The sequence below is a fragment of the Desmodus rotundus genome, chromosome 2, assembly GCF_022682495.2.
Source record: "Desmodus rotundus isolate HL8 chromosome 2, HLdesRot8A.1, whole genome shotgun sequence".
NCBI classification, from domain to species: Eukaryota; Metazoa; Chordata; class Mammalia; order Chiroptera; family Phyllostomidae; genus Desmodus; species Desmodus rotundus.
Genome location: NC_071388.1, coordinates 104951757 through 104973200, shown reverse-complemented (window position 1 = coordinate 104973200; position 21444 = coordinate 104951757). Strand labels below are relative to the sequence as shown.

Sequence of the window (21444 nt, the reverse complement as noted above, 5' to 3'; positions counted from 1 at the left end):
ATGTTTTCAAAGATCAACTATGTTGTGATATATATAAATATTTCATTTGTTTTTATTCCCAAATAATAATTCATTATATGGATATTTCACATTTTTAATCCATTCATCAGTTCATGGACTGTTAGGTTGTTTCCCCTTCTGACTATTATGGATACAACTGTTATGAACATTTGTGTACATCTGTGTGGACATATGTTTCAATTCTTTTTGGTGTATGCCTAGGAGTGGAATTGTTGTGTTATATGATAATTGTACATTTAACCATTTGAGAAACTTTCATACTGTTTTCATATTGACAGCACCATTTTATATTCCCATCAGCAATGTATGATGGTTCTGATTTCTCCACATTCTAGATAGTTCTTGTTATAATAACAGTTATGTGTTAACAAATATTTCTTTTTGATTATAGCCATCTTAGTGGGTTGTATCTCATTGTGGTTTTGATTTGCAATTTCTTGATGGCTCAGCCTAACTTTTGTTCAGAACCTCCCAACTGTAAGTTTCTATTGATATTTTTTTCTCAGGCAATTAAGGTTTTCTGGATCTAGGAGAAGGAAGGGGGCTGATGAGGAAGAATTTCTATTGTTCAATGTGTACATTTTCCCTCATCCTCCTGTTTTGGATACTTCATCTTCTTTTGTGCCTCATGTCCCAAAATCTAAAGCCTCTTTTTCTCCAGTAAACAAATTCTTGTCTTTGGGGGACTAGGAAAAGGTGGGCACCTATCTGAGTGTGTGTGAACATAGCATGTAACTTCTCCTTATACGTGTATGGGTACTTAACCATTCTCTTGTTTTCAGTTCCCATTTACCATATCTAGCTGCACCTCATCTTCAGTGGAATCTGAAGCCTCCGTTTCTTTAGCTCTTTAGAGTTCTTCAAGACAATTGCCTGGTTTTATTTTTTAGGTTTAAAATTTTAATTTTAATTAAGGAATATTTTAAAATATTCACAAGAGTACAGAGGATAAATAGAACAATCATGTATCCACCATGCAGAATTAACATGTTAGTGTCTCTCTATCTATCTATCTATCTATCTATCTGTCTCTTTTTTCCCCTACTTGTGTTTTTATTTTTATTGAATTTTGGGGGGTGACATTGGTTAATAAAATTATACAGGTTTCAACTGTACAACTCTATAATACATCATCTGTATATTGCATGTGCATTCATTCCCCAAAGTTAAGTCTCCTTCCATTAACATTTACCTCCCATTTACCTTCCTCTACCTCCCCCTACCTCTCTTTCCCTCTGGCAATCACCAAACTGTTGTCTGTGTTTGTTTTTTTCTCTCACCCAGCTCCCCAACCCCCATCCCCTCTGACAGCTGTCAGTCTTTTCTCTCAGTATCTATGAGTATATTTATATTTTGTTTGTTAGTTTATTAGATTCCACATATAATCATATCCAAAACTGAATCAGGAAGAATCAGAAAATCTGAACAATTACAACTAATGAAATAGAAGCAGTAATCAAAAAGCTCCCAGCAAACAAAAGTCCTGGACCAGATGGTTTCACAGGCAAATTTTACCAGACATTCAAAGTAGAACTAACACCTCTCCTTCCCAAACTATTCCAAAAAATTCAAGAGGAGGGAAGACCCCCATGCTCATTTTACAAGGCCAGCATTATTCTAATTCCAAAACAAGATAAAGACACTAAAAAAGAAAGAAAATTATAGGCTAATATCCCCAATGAACCCATATGCTGAAATCCTCAACAAAATTTTAGCAAACCAGATCCAGCAAAATATTAAAAAGATCATACACTAGGGAAGCAAGGTTGGTCCAATATATGCAAATCAATAAATGTGATACACCACATAAACAAAATGAAGATAAAATCACGTGATCATACCAATAGAGGCAGAAAAAGCATTTGCCCAGCATCCACCTATGATAAAACCTCTCAGCAAAGTGGGAACAGAGGGAACATACCTAAACATAATACAGTCCATATATGAGAAACCCATAGCCAACATGATACTCAAAGGACAAAAACTAAAAGCACTTCCCTTACGATCAGGAACAAGACAGGGATGTCCACTTTCATCACTCTTATTCAACATAGTACAGGAATTCCTAGGCACAGTAATCAGACAAAAAGAAGAAATAAAATGCATCCAAATTGTAATGGAAGAAGTAAAACACAGTAAAACTGTCTTTATTTGCAGATGGCATGATACTGTATATAGAAAACCCTAAAGACTCCACCAGAAAACTATTAGAACTGATAAATAAATTCAGTAAAGTAGGATACAAAATTAAAATTCAGAAATTGGTGGCATTTTTATATGCCAATAAGGAACTACCAGAAAGAGAAACTAAGAAAACAGTTTTATTTACAATTGCAACAACAACAAAAAATAATGTACCTAAGAATAAATGTAACTGAGGAGGTAAAAGATGTGTATTCTGAAAATTGTCAGATACTGAAGAAAGAAATTGAGGAAGATACAAATAAGCAAAAGCATATACCATGTTCATGGATTAGAAGAATTCACATCATTAAAATACCCATACTACCCAAAGTAACCTACAGATTCAAAGCAATTCCTATTAAAATATCAGAGGGTATTTTATAACAGAGGATTTTTTAAAAAATTATAAGAGGATTTTTTTTGAGGATGTTTTAATTACAAATAGTTCATCTCAGTTGGTAAAATTATCTTTTGGAAGAAATTAATCTAATTTATATGAAATTTAAATAGAAAGTGATATTTAAATAATTTTTGCCTTTATCATTCTTTCTGTGAGCTTAAAATAAAATGAAATAATAAAGGAATTTGGGGTTATGAAACATATGGAATAGGAAGATTATGGCTCTCACAAGTGTCATTTCCCAAAAATGAAAGACTGGCACAGAAAGCTTTTGGAAGAGAGTAGCAATTTTTTGTTGACATGGCCTGCAGTGTCCGCGGCGTTATGGCTGAGAATCAGTCTACCAAGACATGATCTGCTTGGCGAGGAAAGGTGGTTGAACTCTTGAAGGAGAAGGGCCAGGAACCAGTTTTTCAATGGACTTTTACTGGGTTTTTTTGCATAGGAATACAGGGCATATGTAAAGCTCATCAATCATTGTCAGGCAGTAATGATCAAACAACAGATAACATTCAAAGAACTATAAGGGCTTATTTAGAGTCAGGGTCAGATAGCTAAAGGGCCATAAAACTTTGGGGAAACTCATTTCATGCTTGGACCCTTATCATTTAAATTGAGGGTATTAGCAAAGCAGGTTTCACAGGATTTTATGCATTCTTTCTTAGGCCTGATTGCCCCTGGGAACCCGCCCTTTCCAGCACAGGGCTGCACCCACCTCCAGCATTGTTTCAGGCTTAGGTCAAGCAGGGGAAGTTAGGCAGCCAAGAGATTAGGAGACTTCTTACAAACAGAATGAGGACTCAGGTTATGTCAAAGCTGAGTGGTGAGGGTCAATCACCCCCTTTTTCTATAGCCCCCCCAAGTCCTTCCCTGAGGGCCCCCTCGTGGCCATGTCTGTCTTAGGTCGACTCTCCCTGGAGGAATCTTACAGGTCATTGGCTAACTGGTCATGCACTGGGGGCCAGGAAGGGTGAAGTAAGATGGGCAGAAGCGGTGCTCCTGCCAGGGAGATAAGCTTTGTCTCCCTAGTGGCTTAGGGTCCCAAGGTCTCTCACTTAGCCTTAGCTATAGGGGATTACAGCTTCTGAAACCAGGCAGGGCAGTTCCCGACATTTTGTGCTAAAGGAGATTGATTGGTCATTAGACTTAATCCACATCGAGTTATGAAGAGTATTTTGGCTTCTTTTGCTTATCAGAATTCATTAACCAAGCCACATTTCAGGAATGGAATACAAATGACTTCCTAATATTCTAATAGCCTTTCTTCAAATTCCAATTAAGGTTTGTGTTCTTTACCTGGGAAAGGATAAGCCGACTAAGCAGGCCCTACCCAGAGCCTTCTTTGAATAGACTGGTAATCCTCTTGGCAACTAGTAGGTTGAGGAGGCTGTCTCATGTAAGGATGTTGTAGTATAATCCTAAGGATTTCAATATGGGATCCTACAGTCCTGTCAATATCCTGGGTTCTTCAAAAGCAGACAGGCAAATTTGGTTAAGCTTATAAACATAGCTTTAGAAAAGATTACTATTTCCATTCCCTCTCCCCACCAAGAACAAGATGAATTGTTCCTGAAGTGCCAGTAGCATTCTACTCTCAAAAAAACAGTCCTTTGAGGATTGAGTGCTCTCACTGTCCAGGAGCTCTTCTGGAACTTACTTTACATGTTTGTCAAATGAAATGATTGTACTACATGATGTCTAAGGTCCAGGTGGGATGTCCATACATCTGTAAAAATGCTCATTCATGCTCTAGGGCAGGGCTGTCAAACTTGTTTTCACCAGGGGCCACATCAGCCTTGCGGTTGCCTTCAAAAGGCCGAATGTAATTTCAACTCCTTAACAATTAAGGAGTAGTTACATTTATACAGTCCTAAAATTATTTCAACCCTCTGAAAGCAACTGCGAGGCTGAGGTTGCCCCTGGTGAAAATGAGTTTGACACCCCTGCTTTAGGGTACTTAGCAAGGTAAATAAAGGAAGGAGAGGAAGAAGCTACAGTGTTTTAAGTAAACATCTTTGCATTAAAAATTCATTTGGTCATAATGTATAACTAGGGTGTGGGTATTCATTTATTTGTGGTCAGAGATGACATTCTTATTTCCATCAAAATTGCCCACTGTTAAAGACACTCAAATATATGATAAATAGGTTACACATTAGCCTATTATTTGCATTTTATTTTTTCAGAATCTCTCTCCTCATCTCTTTTTTTCTCTTAGTATGTTTTTTTGTAACTCTGTCTCCATTTCTGTATCTTGCGTACACACACAAATTTTTCTGTTTGCTTTTTTTACTTTAGAAAGGAGTCAAGTAGAGAAAAGGCAATGTAGTCTAATGGAAAAAACAGTGAACTAATAGTGTGTGAAAGGTTTTCTCAGGCTCCGTTGAGGAAGAAATGCCAATCAGCCACAAAATTAGGCAGTACAGAGCTTTACTGGGGTTTGCACACCAGGCGAGGTTCCCTGGTCTGCAGAGCGGGGCTGGGGAAGTCGCGCCCAAGCAGGGAATATGGCGGGGTTTTATGCACCAAGTTCTGGTTGGCTCTATTTGTGGGGGCTAGGGATTGTTCTCCTTGAACAAAGCGGCAATCTATCATTGGTGGTTCCCTGGTTTGACGTCAGCCATGTCTTCCGGGTTGTAGTTCGGCTGCCATTTTGTCCTACTCCACCCATCCTGACATTGACCTCTTTGATAGGATAAGGGGCACCATGTTCCATCTGGCTACTTCCTGCTGTCTGGGGGGTGTAGAGGGGAGGGGCTAGAGGCTGGCTGTTTTAGATGGATGACAACCGGGGGGGTCGATGGGAAGCTGTGGTTGGGGTAGAAGTGTCACATACTTGTGGGTTGACGAGGGAAGGGGAAATAGGTGGAGATAGAGGAGGAGTTGGATTTTCTAACAGCGGAAGGATAAGGGAGGAGGAAGGGGTAGGGTTTTGCATGACCTGGAGAGTAGTGCTTAGTTGTTGGAGAACTTCCCTCCTAGAAGTGGGATAAGGCAGGGGGGGTATGACAAGGAATGAATGGTAAAAGGGAAAGCCGTCCAGACTGCAGTTAAGCAGAGGGGTTTGCCACGGGCGAGATGGGGTCCCATCAACCCCCATGATCGAGATCTGGGAAGGAGTAAGAGTTTCTGAAAAAGATGGTAAAACAGAGTAGGTAGCCCCTGTGTCCACCAGGAAAGAGATGGACATACCCACTACCTGCAGTGTTACCCTGTGCTCAGCAAGGATGATGGGGGTCTTTGAGTCCGGGCCGCTTCAGTCGTCTAGGAGTCTGAGAAGTTCCAGCGCGGCCAGGGAAGAGTTCACACCTTGATTGGCTAGTCCCCTGTGTGGAGGCGCCGGGGGCAAGCCTCTAAGGTGGCAGGCATCCCTCCAGTGGCCAAGCTGTCAGCAATCGGGGCAGGGCTTCATTAGTGGCTGAGATTGAGGACACTAGTGGGCCCAGTGTCCTTCTTTGCCACACTTGAAACAGGCCCCCGGAGGGGCGTTCTTCCACCTGGACTTAGGCTTTGCCCCCACGCTGGTGTTTGCCACCGGCCACAGGGCCCCTGGCATGGCTTGAGTCTGCAGGGCCACCTTTTGCTGTAGGCATGCCTGGTGGGCAGCCTCAGCCTCTGCTTCCTGATTAGTGAAAACCTTAAATGCCATTATTTACCAGATCTCGGATGGGGGTTTGGGGGCCATCCTTGGCCTTTTTTAATTTTCTTCTAATGTGTGGGGCTGACTGAGAGATAAAGTGAGTAGCTAGGACAGTGGCCCCAGCGTTAGAAGCCGGGTCAAGGCGGGTATGGAGCACCATTGCCTCAGTTAGTCTGTTGAGAAATAGGGCCGGATTTTCTCCGGGTCCTTGGGTGACTTCTCTGAGTTTATTGTAATTGACTGCTTGAGAGGAAGGGCAAGGGGAAGGCAGAGCCCTCCTTTTGGGAATTACAGTTATTAGAGGTGGAAAGAGCCTAGGTGTTTTTCAAATGAAGAGAGGTCAGTTAGTGAGAAGGGGACATGGACCCGAATGACACCTTCTGCTCCTGCCCCTTCCTGGAGGGGACAAATACGGGAGTCTAGGGGCTCTAGATTCAGGCAAGAGCGGGTGTGTGAGCTGACTGGGGAGGAAAGGTCTTCAGAGGGAGGGGAAGAATCCAGCTGAGAGGGGAGGGCTGGGGCTGGAGTAGCCATCGGTGGGAGCTGATAAGGAGGAGGAGGAGGAGGAGAAGAAGCAAGATCTTCAGGGAATCAGAAAAGGAGGAAGGGGGTTCTGGGGCAGTTGGCTTAGGAGGCCGTACAGGTCAGAGTTCCCTCGGGCCAGGAGAACCTGAGCTGTGGAGCACTGGGCACACAGATCAGGGCGGGAGTGCAAGGCCCAAAAGCCCTGAATGTATGGAACCTCAGACCCTTTGCCAGTCCATCTGCAAAAATTATCTAGGTCAGTAAGGGTAACGAAATCAAAAGTACCTTCAGGAGTCCAGGTTTCGCGATTATCGAGCTGATATAATGGCCTGTCCGTAAGAAAAATCAGCTGTTTTCACTTGAGGCCAGGATCAATAGCTGACAAATTTTTCAGGAGGCACCCTAGAGGTGACTTAGGGTCTGGTTTGGACTCCTGCCCCCCCATTCCTGGTCCCCTGAGGATTAGCAAGTGGGAATCGGCGTCCTTCAACCCAAGTTGCTGATCCGGTCAGGTGAAAATGAGGATCTAGGCCCAGGGACGTCTCCTCCGGTGCCTCAAGCCCCTCAGTGGAAGGAGAGCAGCCTCTCCCGGAAGGGTCACCCCTACACAGAGCTGTGATTTAGTGGGAGAGCAGCCTCTCCCAGCAGACGGGGGCCCGGAATCAGTGTTCGGGGACCAGAAACGTAAGAGCAATGGCACTTACCCTGGTACTTAGCCCGGACTGGTGGGGTGGCCACGAGGCCTCCTCGGAGAGTGGGGACAGGAGTGGTCTTCAGCAGACAACTCCTCCCAGGTTTTGGCACCAAATGAAAGCTTTTCTCAGGCTCCGCTGAGGAAGAAATGCCAATCAGCCACAAAATTAGGCAGTACAGAGCTTTACTGGGGTTTGCACACCAGGCGAGGTTCCCTGGTCTGCAGAGCGGGGCTGGGGAAGTCGCGCCCAAGCAGGGAATATGGCGGGGTTTTATGCACCAAGTTCTGGTTGGCTCTATTTGTGGGGGCTAGGGATTGTTCTCCTTGAACAAAGCGGCAATCTATCATTGGTGGTTCCCTGGTTTGACGTCAGCCATGTCTTCCGGGTTGTAGTTCGGCTGCCATTTTGTCCTACCCCGCCTATCCTGACAGTGTGCAGTCCCAGCTCCACTACCAGTTTAGCTGTGGTGTCCTAGACTAGGTTATTTATTTTGTTCTTCCTCAGTGTCCTCTCTTGCAAAGTGGGAAATCATAACCAGTAAGTTTATCTCAGATGTACTTGAATACTATACGAGGGCTATACCAGTATAAGAGTATATCAGTTTAAATGGGGGTCACTTACTAGTCCTTCACCTACTTAGGAACCCATTTCACAATAATATAAAAATTTGAGAATGGATTATGCATTAAAAAGTATGACTTCAGTGCCAATTGTCATGGAAATGGACAACTGTCCACATTTTTAAGACTTGTTTTTAACTCGCACCTTTTGTTCTGATAAGAATTATTTGTGCAGAAGGAGTTTAGTGCCAGTAACACTTAAACTGGGTAGGATGGATTTTCAATGTAGATAAAATGGTAGTAATATCAAAGAAGGGACTAAAGTTTCAAGTGCTTAGAACTTTGGTCTTAGAGGCCATTTAGTCCAATCTTCTGTCCTGGGTATCTACTCTCTCTGACAAGGACGCCTTATTGGATTCTTTCAGCCCTTGCTTGATGGGAAACACCCACCACCTTGGGTCAGCTCTTTGGAATTTGGGGCAGTTCTGACAAATCATGTTAAAGAAGAAGTTCCTGTGTTTCTGTAACTTTCATCCATTAGTTTTAGTCATGCCCCTGGATACACAGAATAAGCCTGTTTGAAGACTGAAGTCAAGCTTCCAGAGCCCTGTATTTTCTCAAAGGTATGACCCTAGAACACAATTCTACAATTGTTCCTCTTGAGCCAAAGTCTCATTATTTCCTATTGTTCTGGTTACTCTCTTCTTTCCAGATGCTGGTTTGTCTAGATCCCTCTTAAAGTGTGCTGCCAGTAAATACACTCTGAACATTTTGTGGAGACCCAACCACCATGGTCACTTCTATCATTCTTGACACTGTTCCTTTTCTTGCAGCCTAAGCAGGCATAAGCATTTTTTACATCAAATCCTTTCTGTTTAGTGATTGCTTTGGCACAGCAGCACACTGCCACTCTGCCAGAATGAGAGCAAAAGATGCAGTAGAGTCTGGCAGGATCTGGGCGCCTTTACAGAGGATAGGCTGGGGACCTGGACAGGGGAGAGGACAAAGACAGAGATACAGAGGTGGCTTGATTGGTATGGCTGGGAAGGGAAGCTTTAGATCTGAGAGTTAATAGTTAACTGGGGATGGAAAAATATAATTTAATGAGGAGGCGGGAAAAGTAATCAGATCCTATATTGAATCTTATTCAATGGCAGTTGCTACTTGCATAAAGTAAGGAAGACTTCAAGGAAATAACAGTTGTTTGGAAAAATCCAGATGTCATTGCTTTATATGTTGCAGTGATATGGTAACCAGCCTCCAAGATGGGCCCAAATGTTTCTTACTTCTATTCATACTGGAGAGTATGAATACCAGGAGGTAAGAATTCATATCTGAATTCATACTGAAGAGTATGAATACCTAAGTAACCAATAACCTAACCTAAGTAACCAATAGGCTATTGTGGAAATGATGAAGTGTTGTTTCTGAGATTAGGTCATGAAAGACATGGCTGCTGCCTTGCTATCTTGGATCACTTGCTCTGGAGGACATCAGTCATGTCATGAAGACACTCAAGCAACCCTGTAGAAAGATCTTCATGGTGATAAATTTAGGCTTCCTGTCAACAGCTAGCATCAACTTACTAGCCGTGTGGGTGAGCCATGTAGAAAGAGCTTCCCCTAACCCCAGTCAAGCCTTCAGATGACTGCAGCCCTGATAGACATCTTGACTGCAATCTTTTGAGACCTCCAAGCCAGAACCATCCAGCTAAGATCCTCCTGAATTCCTGACCCACAGAAAGCTACTAAGTTTTAAGCTACTAAGGTTTGAGGAATTTGTTATGCACCTATAGATAACTAATACAGATGGGTAGAAAGGAGGAATGAGTAGTAAAGGCCCCTCATACTAGGCCTGGACTTGCCCTGGTCCCTAAGGGTAGAACAAGTGCTAGCTTCATTTCTACTTTTGGACTGCTGAAGGCCACATCTGGCTAGAGGATGATAAATAGAAGAGTATCATGCCCTCTTGTCTCCTCTTTCTCCTACCCCTCCTTTTTGTTTTTAGGGGACAACTGGGATGACGCTGAGAACTCACACACACTTTGTTTTTGGCTTTTCAGTGGCTCTTGGGAAAAGCTTCATTGTCCTTTAATCCATTTACTCCTAGGCTGTGGGTCCTTGAGAGCATGGCTTAGATCTTGTTTATTTCTATCCCCATTGCCTAGCAAGTGAACATTTGTGAACAATGAATGATATTAACAGGGAGGGCAAACTCCTTTCCTCCTGAATTCTGGAGAGTACATTCTTAGAAGAGAATCACAGTTCATTAGTGAAATTTTCATAATAATAGCGTGCATGGCATCAGACATTTTCACTATTAAAAAACCAATTTCACTATCTTAAAATTGCCTCTATTTAAGCTCATTGCTTTTAAGAGCTTCCTTTCACTTTTCCATCCATTCTTTTATGAAATGTTCCTTTAACTGTTGAAGCTCCCAAGATGCTTGATTCAGGGGGAGCATAGAGATCTGCTGCCCATAAATCAACATACCACTGTCAAGTTACCCAAAAAATCGCAGTGGGAAGAGCCCTGGAATTAGGACACCTAATTCTGGGATGCTGTAACTAATCAGCCTTGTCTTCTGGATCTCAGTTTCTTTCTCTTAAGCTGAGAAAGGTCTAGTGGGGTCCTCACAAGTTAGGACCCCATGGTACAATTCTAAAGTGAAAGCAGTGGTTAGCATACCACTGAGTAACAGTCATGGTTACAGTACAAGGTTCCGGGACTTCCCTTTTTATCCCAAGAATACGTCCCCGGCGAAAGGCTGTCAAGTTTACTGACTGGGAAGAGTCTTCGGGTTTTGAAAGACCGGAACTCCGTATTTCCAGTTTTGTTACCAACTCTGGGTAACCTTGGGCAAATTCTTTTCTCTGGACCTCAGAACAGGGAGATCCCTATTATCCCTGTTCGAAGAGGCTCGAAGATCTGGGCAGCGACTTGGGACAGCTTTCCGGGAGATTCTTTGAACAAATTGGATAGCTCAGCCCCTGACCAGATTCGCGTCTGGCCCGCAGTCCCGCTCCGAGGTGCAGTCGAAACTTAAACCAGCTGTGCCAGCTGAGGGCAGCTCGGCTTGGGAGGAGGAAGCTACAGGTGAGTTCTTAAAGGGGACGCCTGAGCGTGGGTAGTACCGGAAGCTGGTGACTGGGCGGGGGACGCAGGCAAGGGGGAAATGAATTAATGAGAGAATAAAAGAACGAACGAATTTTCTCCTCCTACCCTTAAATCCATTCTTGCTTGGAATTAATCGCTTAGAGTTTAAAATCCTCCAGTAAAACCCTAAAACTCTTATCAAATTAACCTATCTCCCTTTTCACGTGCCCTTCTTTAATTCAGCCCCCCCCTCAAAACTTTTACTTAAGGGCGAATAATAACTTTTAAAAAATCAGTACAAAGTGGATGACAGTGCAGAGATGGTTCCCACCCCGGCCCAAACACCCCCCTTTTCCACCTTCCCGGGCTCCGCCCTCTCCCTCCCCCTAACGAGGGTTGTGCTGTTGACTCCTCCACAACACCGCTTTTTTTGGTTGGGGATCCACCCCCGGGGGCGCCAGGCACTTTTTCCTGACGTGGAGTTGAGAACAGCACGTGTTTTAGTGAGGTTAAAGAGTGTCTCGGAATGTGTCCCTTGGATCTGGTGTAGGTGAAGTCACGTCTCTTCAGAAACCCCTATCCTTCTGGGCCCGGAGCGCTACTCGCTCAAACGGCCGGACGCACCGGTGGGCTAGGGCGAGGTAAAGGCGGGTTCTTCCAGGGCCACCCCGGACCACCTGTAGAGTCTGTGTGTCAATTCCTTTGTCCTCAGAGCCCCTTCGGTGGTCGCCCCTTTGAGCGAGAGGGTTCACTTGGGACGCTCCCGGGCTCGGCTTTCCCCACTCACCCCCGGGCCCCTCTCACGGTCCCCCTCCCCCTCCCTACCCCAAGGTAGCGCAGAGAGCCCGGGGCTGGGCGCGAGCCGCCTCCTCACTTCCCATTGGTCGAGAGCGCCGAGAAAGTGGTCACGTGGGGGTACGGCAGTCCAGCTTCGGGGCCGCCATCTTGGCGGAAAGTTTGGGGGGAGAGCGGTTGGGGGCGCGGAAAGAGGCGAGGTTCCGGGGGTGGGACGGCTAGAAGGGGAGAGGGCAAGCGGGATAGCGGGCTGAGGCGAGTGAGGAGGCGGTGGCCGAGGAGGAGGAAGAGGCAGTGGGGGTGCGGCCGCAGAGGGGAGCTCCTCCCCCGTTCCCTCACTCCCCTCAGCTGAGCTCCTCGAGCCCCGTGCGGGGCGGGGGGACGTGGAGCGGGGCAGGGTGAGGAAGACGCCCCGAGTCGGCCCGGGGCGCACCCCATCTCCGAGCGCTCGCTGCTCGCAGAAACTTTGTGGTGGCGCTGCAGGTGTGGGGGCTCGCGGAGGTGTGCATGTGGGGCGCGAGGGCGTCGCGGAGAGCGGCCGCTGCCCCGTCCGACCCCGCTGGAGTAGCCCGGAGGAAGCGAGCGAGGAGAAAGGCAAGCGAGAGGAGGGGGCCCAGGCAGGGCAGCGTGATCAGCCAAGCTGGTTCCTCTCGGAGCGCTTTACTGCCGCTGCTTGCTTAGGGGCTTAAGGGTCAGAGCTCCCCTAGTAGCAGGTGGGGAATATACCTACTTAAGCCGGGGGAGAGGTGGCCTCACGTCTAGGCATCTAGTGCCTTTTGGAGAGGGGGGCAGCTTTCGAGGAGAATTGGAAGCTGACTTCTGTCTTCCTCTTAATTTGCCAGGGGTATCACCCCTAGGTAAAAGCTTTCTAGATTGATACTGCTGGGTTTTGAGGCTCTGCCTTCCGCATGGGAAAACTTTGCCAGGTGGGTTTTTCAGATAGGGCTGGGAGTTTTTCGATTTGAGGTTTAGGGAAACATGCTAGTTTAACCACGATTCCATTCTCTTCTTTAGTTCTGATTCCTTTGTTTTGTGTTTTTTAAGGTGTGTGCCCTCTTCCTGATTCTGGAGAAAAATGCCGGTCCGGAAGCAAGGTGAGAATTTGTTTCATAACTCTCTTGTGGCTGTCCCTTGCTTTTCTGTATGTCTGTTTTCTAATTTGCTGTGTTTTAAAAATGTTTGTGTAACTAATGGGACAGCACAATCTTATCCTTACTACTTAGGGAGTCTAAGCCTCACATCATTCAGAAGATGGAAACACCTATACGTTTGTCAAACTTTCTACCTTGACACCTCCCTAATCACTAGAGAGGCAATTAATTTTCTCCCTCTGAAACGTCTTTTTAAAAACTCTGAATTGGTGTTTTAATATTTCACTTTATCATTCTTACTAAACACTATTTTGTGAGCAAATGTGGGATACTGGTTAAGAACTAGTATTTTGAAGCAGTTAAGATTTGGATCTACAATGAGAATTTATAGATAATCTGCTTTTGCACATCGATTCAGCTGAAACTATGTTACTAACACTTTGGTGATTTTTTTTCTTTGTGGTAGACAACCAGTACACATTTAATAAAACTACTTACCTTCCTCCTTTTTCTACTGTGATGTATGTTCACATTTTTTTTGGATCGTTCTAGGAAATAGGGGTGTATGTGAGCATAGTAGCCTCAATTGATCAGGAGGATTTTGAGAACTGTGTAGATAGATAAATACAGAATCATTTGCTGTATAGCTAGTGTGTAATACTTTCTTGTAAATAATTTTAATTAGACTCTGTTTTTCTTCCCAGATACCCAGCGAGCATTGCACCTTTTGGAAGAATATCGTTTGAAACTAAGCCACACTGAAGACAGACAGCTCAGAAGTTCCATAGAACGGGTTATTAACATATTTCAGAGCAACCTCTTTCAGGCTTTAATAGGTGGGAATCAAAACTTTATTTGTGACCATTGTGGGTCAGCTAGGCTTCATGCTCCTTTGAATTCATTTAAACTTAAGAGTGATGTACTTGGTTCTCTTTGAGGCATTCTGTAATTTGAACATCTCCTGAGTTATATATTTTGATAAACCAATATCCTTTCCAAAGATATCTAAGAAAAGCTTTCACTATGATTATTTCAGAGGCCTTTGAAAACATTGTTTCATATCCTAGTATTAACTAATAAAAGAGAGTATAGTTGCAAAAATGTTTCAAGACCTCAGGATAACTACTGAATGACTGTGAGCTTTCTGTATTTGACTTGTATCTCTCTGGAGTCCTTAAAATTTTTGAAGATTACTGTTATGTTTAAGAACATTTATTTACTTTAACATAGACTTCTTTTTAAACTTGGCATTCAGGGAGTCAGAATTTTAGACCTGGAAATGGTCTCAGAGATATCTTGTCCAATCTCATTTTACAGACAAGAAAATTGAAACAATTTTATTTTTAACTGCAACTTAAATTTGAAGTTGTACATTGCTTTAAAGGAGAACTGGATACATAAGAGTCCTGAATTCTATTCCTGACACTACCATTATCGAATGATACTATATAAATGTGGTACATAAATATAAATATGGTACCTTTTCTAGGCACCATATTAGCTATGGAATGTGGGTGCGATGGAATAGCAGTTTTTAAGACTTTTTTTTTTTTTAAAAAAGCTAGATCCTGTTTTAAAACAAAATCTTTATTTTGTGAACAATCCCTAGTATAAAAAATCAAGATGTCTTTGGTTCTCTCCTCCAATTACCTTGAAAAGTGTGCAAACCACTGAACTAGAAAATTTGTCCCTTCCAATTCTAAGAATGATATATTTTTTCATTAGTCATTGACTATTTAACATATTAAAATAAGACGTAGACTTCATTGCATTATAGTTATTTCCTCAGTAACTTCCAAGTAGATAACGGCCTTACATTTTATTTATCTGTGGATAGACTAACTTTTGATATGGTTTGAGGACAACCTTCAAGTTAGTATACTCTGTGAAATAACTTACTGGTAAGTTGATGCTTTCTACTAAATTTGTCTTAGAATTAAAATTTTAAAGATCACTCAATATGCCTGAATAATTTTAAAAAATTTAACATTATTATAAAAAAAATACATAAGTAGATAGGACAGTATAATGAACTGCTATATACCTGTCACGCATCTTCAAAAATTATCAACATTTTGCCTTTTTTTGTTTAAACTGATGGACATTTTTTACATTTGAATTTCTAAGCTCTAATGTTTAAGGTTCAAATGGATGATCAATTTGGATTCTTCTGAAAAATACAGCAAAAAAGGAAGGGAAAAATAATTTTTAGTTATTTGGTTTTCTGAATCAACATTAAACCTAGGGATGTTTTCTTTAGTAGACTCATTGTTTAGAAGAAAATTAGTATGACTTTTAAGTCCTTGTTTACATATAGGTATAGACATACACAGGTGCAGTCCTCTGTGTGAAGTCTGCAACTTAAGAAAATTAAATGTTTAGAGAAGTAAGCAGACCATCTATGCTTCGGTTTCTCTGTAGATTGGAGGTGGATTTGTTATGTTTGGACTAATTTTTTTACATATTCTGCTATGCCTGTTTTGAATGTGTTCATCTATTATATAGAATTGAATTGTGCTAGAGTTAGTTTTCTAATTATTTAGTTAATATTTGTGAATCTTTGTCCTGAAAAATTTTATTGGTTGTGAATTAACTTTGATAATTAGACTTATTATATTTTAATGTTTTATGTATCAGATATAGTATCAGACTTTGGTGTAAGGAAAGTATTCAGTAATAGATTTTAGGAATTTTGAAACAGGTAAATTTAATAGATGGGTTTTGTGTGTTTATATCCTATGTCAGTCTTTGGTGTAAGGAAAGTATTCAGTAATAGATTTTAGGAATTTTGAAACAGGTACATTTAATAGAGGGTTTGGTGTGTTTATATCCTATAATTGAATTATTGACACTACTAAATGTATGCATTCTTTTCTGTTTGCTGTAATTGTATTAATTGATTAGCCTTTATTACTTTGTTCGGCATTTGAAAATATTTAAGTCAGTAAGATTTTCTTTTTTTCCTCAGCACCGGCACCGTTGTTTTGAAACAGTGTGAAAATGTACTTGACATCTGTAAATCACCCTAAGAGAAACCAGAATCCATTGTTTTCATAGTATGTACTATAAAATCCTGAATTAACTGTTTTTTCCTTAGTAGGTGGCACTCTGTCCTTTGAGCTGGTACCTATGGACCATTGAACTAAAGGAGACATGGATCTCCTTGTTTGAAAATCATTTGGTGCTTAGATTCTTGACTTTCTAAATTTGGAAATCATTTACTTAGGCTATAGTGAATTATCTAGTTACTTCTTTGGACTTTCAGTCTGCATCAATTATTTTTTTTACTGATTCTATGAACTGTAGTTTGAATTGACTGTTTCATGCATTTTAAAAAAAATGTGTGTGGGACTTTGGCTTTGGTGTTACAGAAATTTTGATTTTTTTTTCCCTCCTTCTATAGTTGATAGATAAGTTAGGTTTCTGGTGCCTTGGGGTTATTCAGAGGAACAAGCATGTACATATTATATCACATCAGTTCTGAGGTACCAATTTTTAAATATTTCAATATCTCTGAATTTGGGATGCATTTTATAACTGATTATGTTGGCGGTGATTTTACATTCTTAGTGAAACATGAAATAATGATGCGTCTTCTAATTTATATCCTCAATATCAATATCCTGAACTCAGTGAAGTTCAGGATGAATGAACTTCAGAATGAAGGCTGTCATTATTCTCGCTCTTAGCTTGAAGATTTAAAAATTATTGAAAACAGAAAAAAATTTAAATTAACCTTTTAGTTTCAGTTAAGTTGTTTCTTTAGAGTTTAATATTTAAAGTTGTAGATTAAAAAAAAACATGAGGTATATGTTTGTTGAAAATTTCCCAAAATACCTGGTGATTTGTTTTTGTATAAATGTGAAATCAAGTCTGCCTAAATTTTTTTTAATCCTTACCCAAGGATATGTTTTTTAGAGAGAGGAAGGGAGAAAGAGAGAGACAGAGAGTGTGTGAGAGAGAAAAAGAGAGCACACATGCAGAGTTGCCTCCCCTACATGCCCTGACTGGGGCTCAAACCCCCAACAAAGGTATGTGCCCTGACCAGGAATCAAACCTGCAACCTTTTGGTGCCAACTGAGCCACTTGACCAGGGCAAAGTCTGCCTAATTTTAACCCCTGATTTAGATGAGATATCTATATTTACCTGCTTTAGATATATTTGGTTTTTTTATACTCATTTTTTATACTTTATTTGAAAATTTTGAGAGTAAAATAGACTGGATGTGGTTTGATTATAGTCAGAGTAGTCCAGGTGTTCAGACGCATAGTGGTTGGAGGTCATTTCTGATGCTTAGGTTTGTCTGGGATTCCTGATGAGCTTGGTAGTCCTCAGATTTCATACCAGTCTAGGTCCTTTGGGATACTTACTGGATAAGAGAACTCATCTGCTTTCTTTGTGTGCAGGAGAAAAACCTGGGCTCGATATCAGGCTGGCTTTAGAGACTTGAATAAATTGTCATGTAATTTGTATATTTTTGTCTGCAATATATAGCAAGCTTATTTTAATGCAGTGTTTTATTTTAGTTTTGCAGGTATTTCAAAATGAAAATGGATTATGTAATCACTTCTGAGATTCTTTTTTAAATCTCCTAGGTCATTTGTTGCTATTCCATTAACTAATTAGTTTTACTAGCCCTTGTAAACATGATAAAGGACAATTAAGTTTGTTGTACTGGGCTTCAAAGTATGCTTTTTGTCTAATTGTAAAAAACACAAAATTTACTAGCTTAATCACTTTTAAATGTGTAGTTCAGTAGTGTTACATATATTCACATTGATGTAATGAAACAGTTCCAAACTTTTTCATCTTGCAAAACTGAAACTCTATAGCAGGGATGTCAAACTCATTTTCACCGGGGGCCACATGAGCTTCGCAGTTGCCTTCAAAGGGCCCAATGTAATTTTAGGACTGTATAAATGTAACTACTCCTTAACAGTTAAGTGAGAGCTCAGTGCCGCCACCAGGTAGAAACAAGGTACCAGGCCAGATAAAGCAAGGTGGAGGGCTGGATTCAGCCCACCAGCCTTGTGTTTGCCATCTGTGCTCTATGCCATTAAACAACTGTTCACCTCTTCCTTCCCCAAACTCCTGGTAGAACAACTGCTCTACTTTCTGTATGTATGATAGTGACTACTGTAAATACCTCATATAAGGGGAATCATACAGTATTTATCTTAATGACTGGCTTATTTTAAAACTTAGCATAGTGTTTTAATGGTAATCCATGTTATAGTATGTGACAGGATTACCTTCCTTTGTTTCCCCCCCCCCCATTTGGATATCTTTTATTTCTCCCATGTTCATGATAGAAGGCATAACGTTGTTAAAATGCCCATACTACCCAAAGCGATGTACAGACTCAATGCACTCTCTACCAAACCCAATGGCATTTTTTTATAGTAATAGGAAAAAACAATACTAAAATTCATATGAAACCACAAAAGACCCCAAGTAGCCAAAAGTTGTGAGAATGAACAAAGCTAAAGGCATCACACCTCCAGATCTCAAACTATACTACAAATCCACAGCAACCAAAACAGTATGATACTGACAATTAAAACAGGCACATGAACCAATGGAACAGTATACAGAGCCCAGAAATTAACCCAGGCGTATTGGTTAACTGCTCTTTGACAAATGTGTCAAGCTTATACAATGGGGAAAGGATAGTGTCTTTTAGAAATCGTATTGGATAAAGTGGATCTCCACAAGCAAAAGAATGAAATTGGATCTGTATCTTACACCATACAGAGAATCAAATCAAATGGATTAAAAAATTAAATACGAAACTATAAAACTTCTCATAAAAAACATAGGGGAAAAACTTTATATGACATTGGTCTAGGCAAAGATTTCTTGCATATGACACAAAAAATGCAAGCAATAAAAGCAAAAATAGACAGACTACATCGAACTAAAAAGCTTCTGCACAGCAAAGGAAACAGTCAACAAAGTGAAAAGACACCCTATGGAATGGGAGAAAATATTAGCAAACTATGTATCTGATAAGGGATTAATATCAAAAATAAATAAAGAACTTCTACAACTCAATAGCAAAAATAAATAAATAATTGACAAGGATTACCTTCCTTTTTAAGGCTGAATAATTCTTTTGTTTGTATATACCAGTTTTGTTTATCAGTTCATCCATTGATGTGCATTTGGGTTGTTTCCACTTCTTGACTATTGTGAATATTGCTGCTGTGAACATGGATGTGCAAATATCTTTTTGAGGCCTGCTTTCGATTCTTTTGGATATATATGCAAAAGTGGGATTGCAGGATCACAAGGAAGTTATATTTTTAATTTTTTGAGGGACCATCATACTCTTTTCCGTAGCAGACATCCTCATGGATGTCAGAATATGACACTTTCAAATGTGTGTAAAAGTAATAATGGCTGACATTTTTTGAGCACTTTCTATCTGCTAATACAAATATCTATTTAGTTACCATTATCGTATAAGGTGTATATTGACCTATGAGATGATTATACCATTTTATAGATTAGAAAACTGAGGCACTGAAAAATAACATCTCTTGCCCAAGGATTATTGGGACCAGAAATTGAACTCAGCTACTCTGAATCCAGAGCCTCTCCTCACCGTCAACTATTAGGATATTCTTTATTATCAGTTTAATATTTTAATGTGATAAATAACACATCAAGCATGTTAACATAGATGTTAATCTGCAGGGTCAGTATTTTTTTTTTAAGTTTTTACTTTGAAGGAGAATGTTTACGATGGTGGAATTTATGTGTTTTGAAAAGTGGATTTTACTTAGTAATCAAAGTGTGAACTTCCATTTAAAATGGTAAAATGACAAAGTTTCTTAAATATTTTTGACTTATTGGTCCCAGTGCTGTTACAGTCTAGTCTGTTGCTAATTGTGTGTGTGTGTGTGTGTATGTATGTGCGTAACTTTGCAGACTAGGTTTGAGAAAGGAAAACATAACAAGATACGGATCAACAATTAGCTAAAACTTCATGGAAGTGGAAGAAAATTTTAATTTTTTAGTTGGTTTTGATTGAATCAGATTATTTGTTGATAGTTTCATTTTCTACTGGTCTGCAGAAGTGTTTGATTATGTGGAATCTGGTTGAATTCTCTTTAGACCCTTTTAATCACAGAGCAGTAAAAGCATCTTTAATATTTCTCCTAGTTAAAGCTATTTAATGTAGGGTCAAATTTTTCCTACTAAATTTTCCTTTTCTAATTATTTTTCCAGTACACTATCCAGTCTAGGACCAGGCATTGCATTTAGTCTCCTTTTATCTGGGCACATTTCCACAGTCTTCCTTTGTCTTGTATGACATTGACATTTTTGAAGAGTATAGGTCTGCCATATTTTATATATATATATATAATTTCTCATTTTGCGTTGCCTTATGTTTGCTCATCATTACATTCAGGTTTTGTATTCTCTGGGGTTCTCTACATCAAGAGGTACATGTTTTCTGCCCTTCATTGGTGATGTTAGTTTTGATCACCAGTGAAGGTGTTACCTCATTACTTTATAGTTACTGTTTTTTCCCATGCATGTCGGGGCACACTTTAACATTATGCACATACCCTGCTTTTTAGCAAAATTTTCACCTACAATTTAGCATCCATTGATGATGCTTGCCCAAACCACTTTTTACTATGTTAAAAATGAGTTTTGTGACAGTAGCACTCCTCTACATTTTCAAATTAACAGTTGGCATCTTATTGTAATTAAGAGCTTTCCTCCCCCATCTATTTATCTTTCCATCATTGATGTATCTATTTTCTTTGAATGGTTGATAATTTATTACTATCCTTAATATGTTTGGTGATCTGATTGTCTCAGATTTATCTAGTGGGAGCCCTCAAAAGCTTGCTCTTTTGTCTTTATGACAGGCCCCCATCATTTTTTTTAAAGTGTTTTCTAACTTTTGGCATAAAAATAGGTTCTAGGTTCACATGTACATACCCTGCCTCAGCCTTGGAATCAACCATTTTTGAGAAGCTCTGGTTCCTTTTGATACATACCTGGTGAATTCCCCATGACTATTAGTCAAATAGTATTGAAAGCATTGAAGTAATTTATTTTTAGGTACTGGCTTGACATTTTTCCTGTTTCTACTGTATGAAACAAATTATAATACATACTTTTAAGTTTTATATGATACTCATTTCTCTTTGGGGATCAAAATGTCTATTTAAATGAGCCTTGGCTTAGAAGAAAGCAGTGAATCTGTGCTTGAGTATATTTGAGTTAATAATAAATTGCACTTGCTTTTAGTCAATTAACCGATACAATTTTTTTTTCTTTAAAATGGCAAGGTTATATTTTAGTGTTTATTCAGCCTTCTCTCCTATTTGCTCTGTAGGGTCAATATTCTTTTAGAATGTTTTTCTTTGTGTGTGTGTGTGTGTGTGTATGTATGTATATGTATATATACACATA

General features: G+C 40.5%; 1 protein-coding gene across 7 annotated transcripts in view; it reads left to right on the top strand.

The window, feature by feature from the left end:
* Positions 1–12047: 12047 nt before the first annotated feature.
* The window catches only part of DLG1 (discs large MAGUK scaffold protein 1), a 319299-nt gene continuing 309902 nt past the window's right edge, over positions 12048–21444 (top strand). For 4 of the 7 annotated variants that reach the window (XM_045185871.2, XM_024577978.3, XM_024577976.3 and 1 more), the window contains exons 1-3: positions 12048–12510; positions 12961–13010; positions 13712–13843. In XM_045185871.2, coding sequence (XP_045041806.1) covers positions 12992–13010; positions 13712–13843 — 151 coding nt within the window. In that variant the 5' untranslated portion in view covers positions 12048–12510; positions 12961–12991. Of the gene's footprint in view, positions 12511–12758; positions 12843–12960; positions 13011–13711; positions 13844–21444 lie in introns of all 7 variants that reach the window. The other 3 variants (XM_045185869.3, XM_024577970.4, XM_024577975.4) reach the window with 3 other exon arrangements.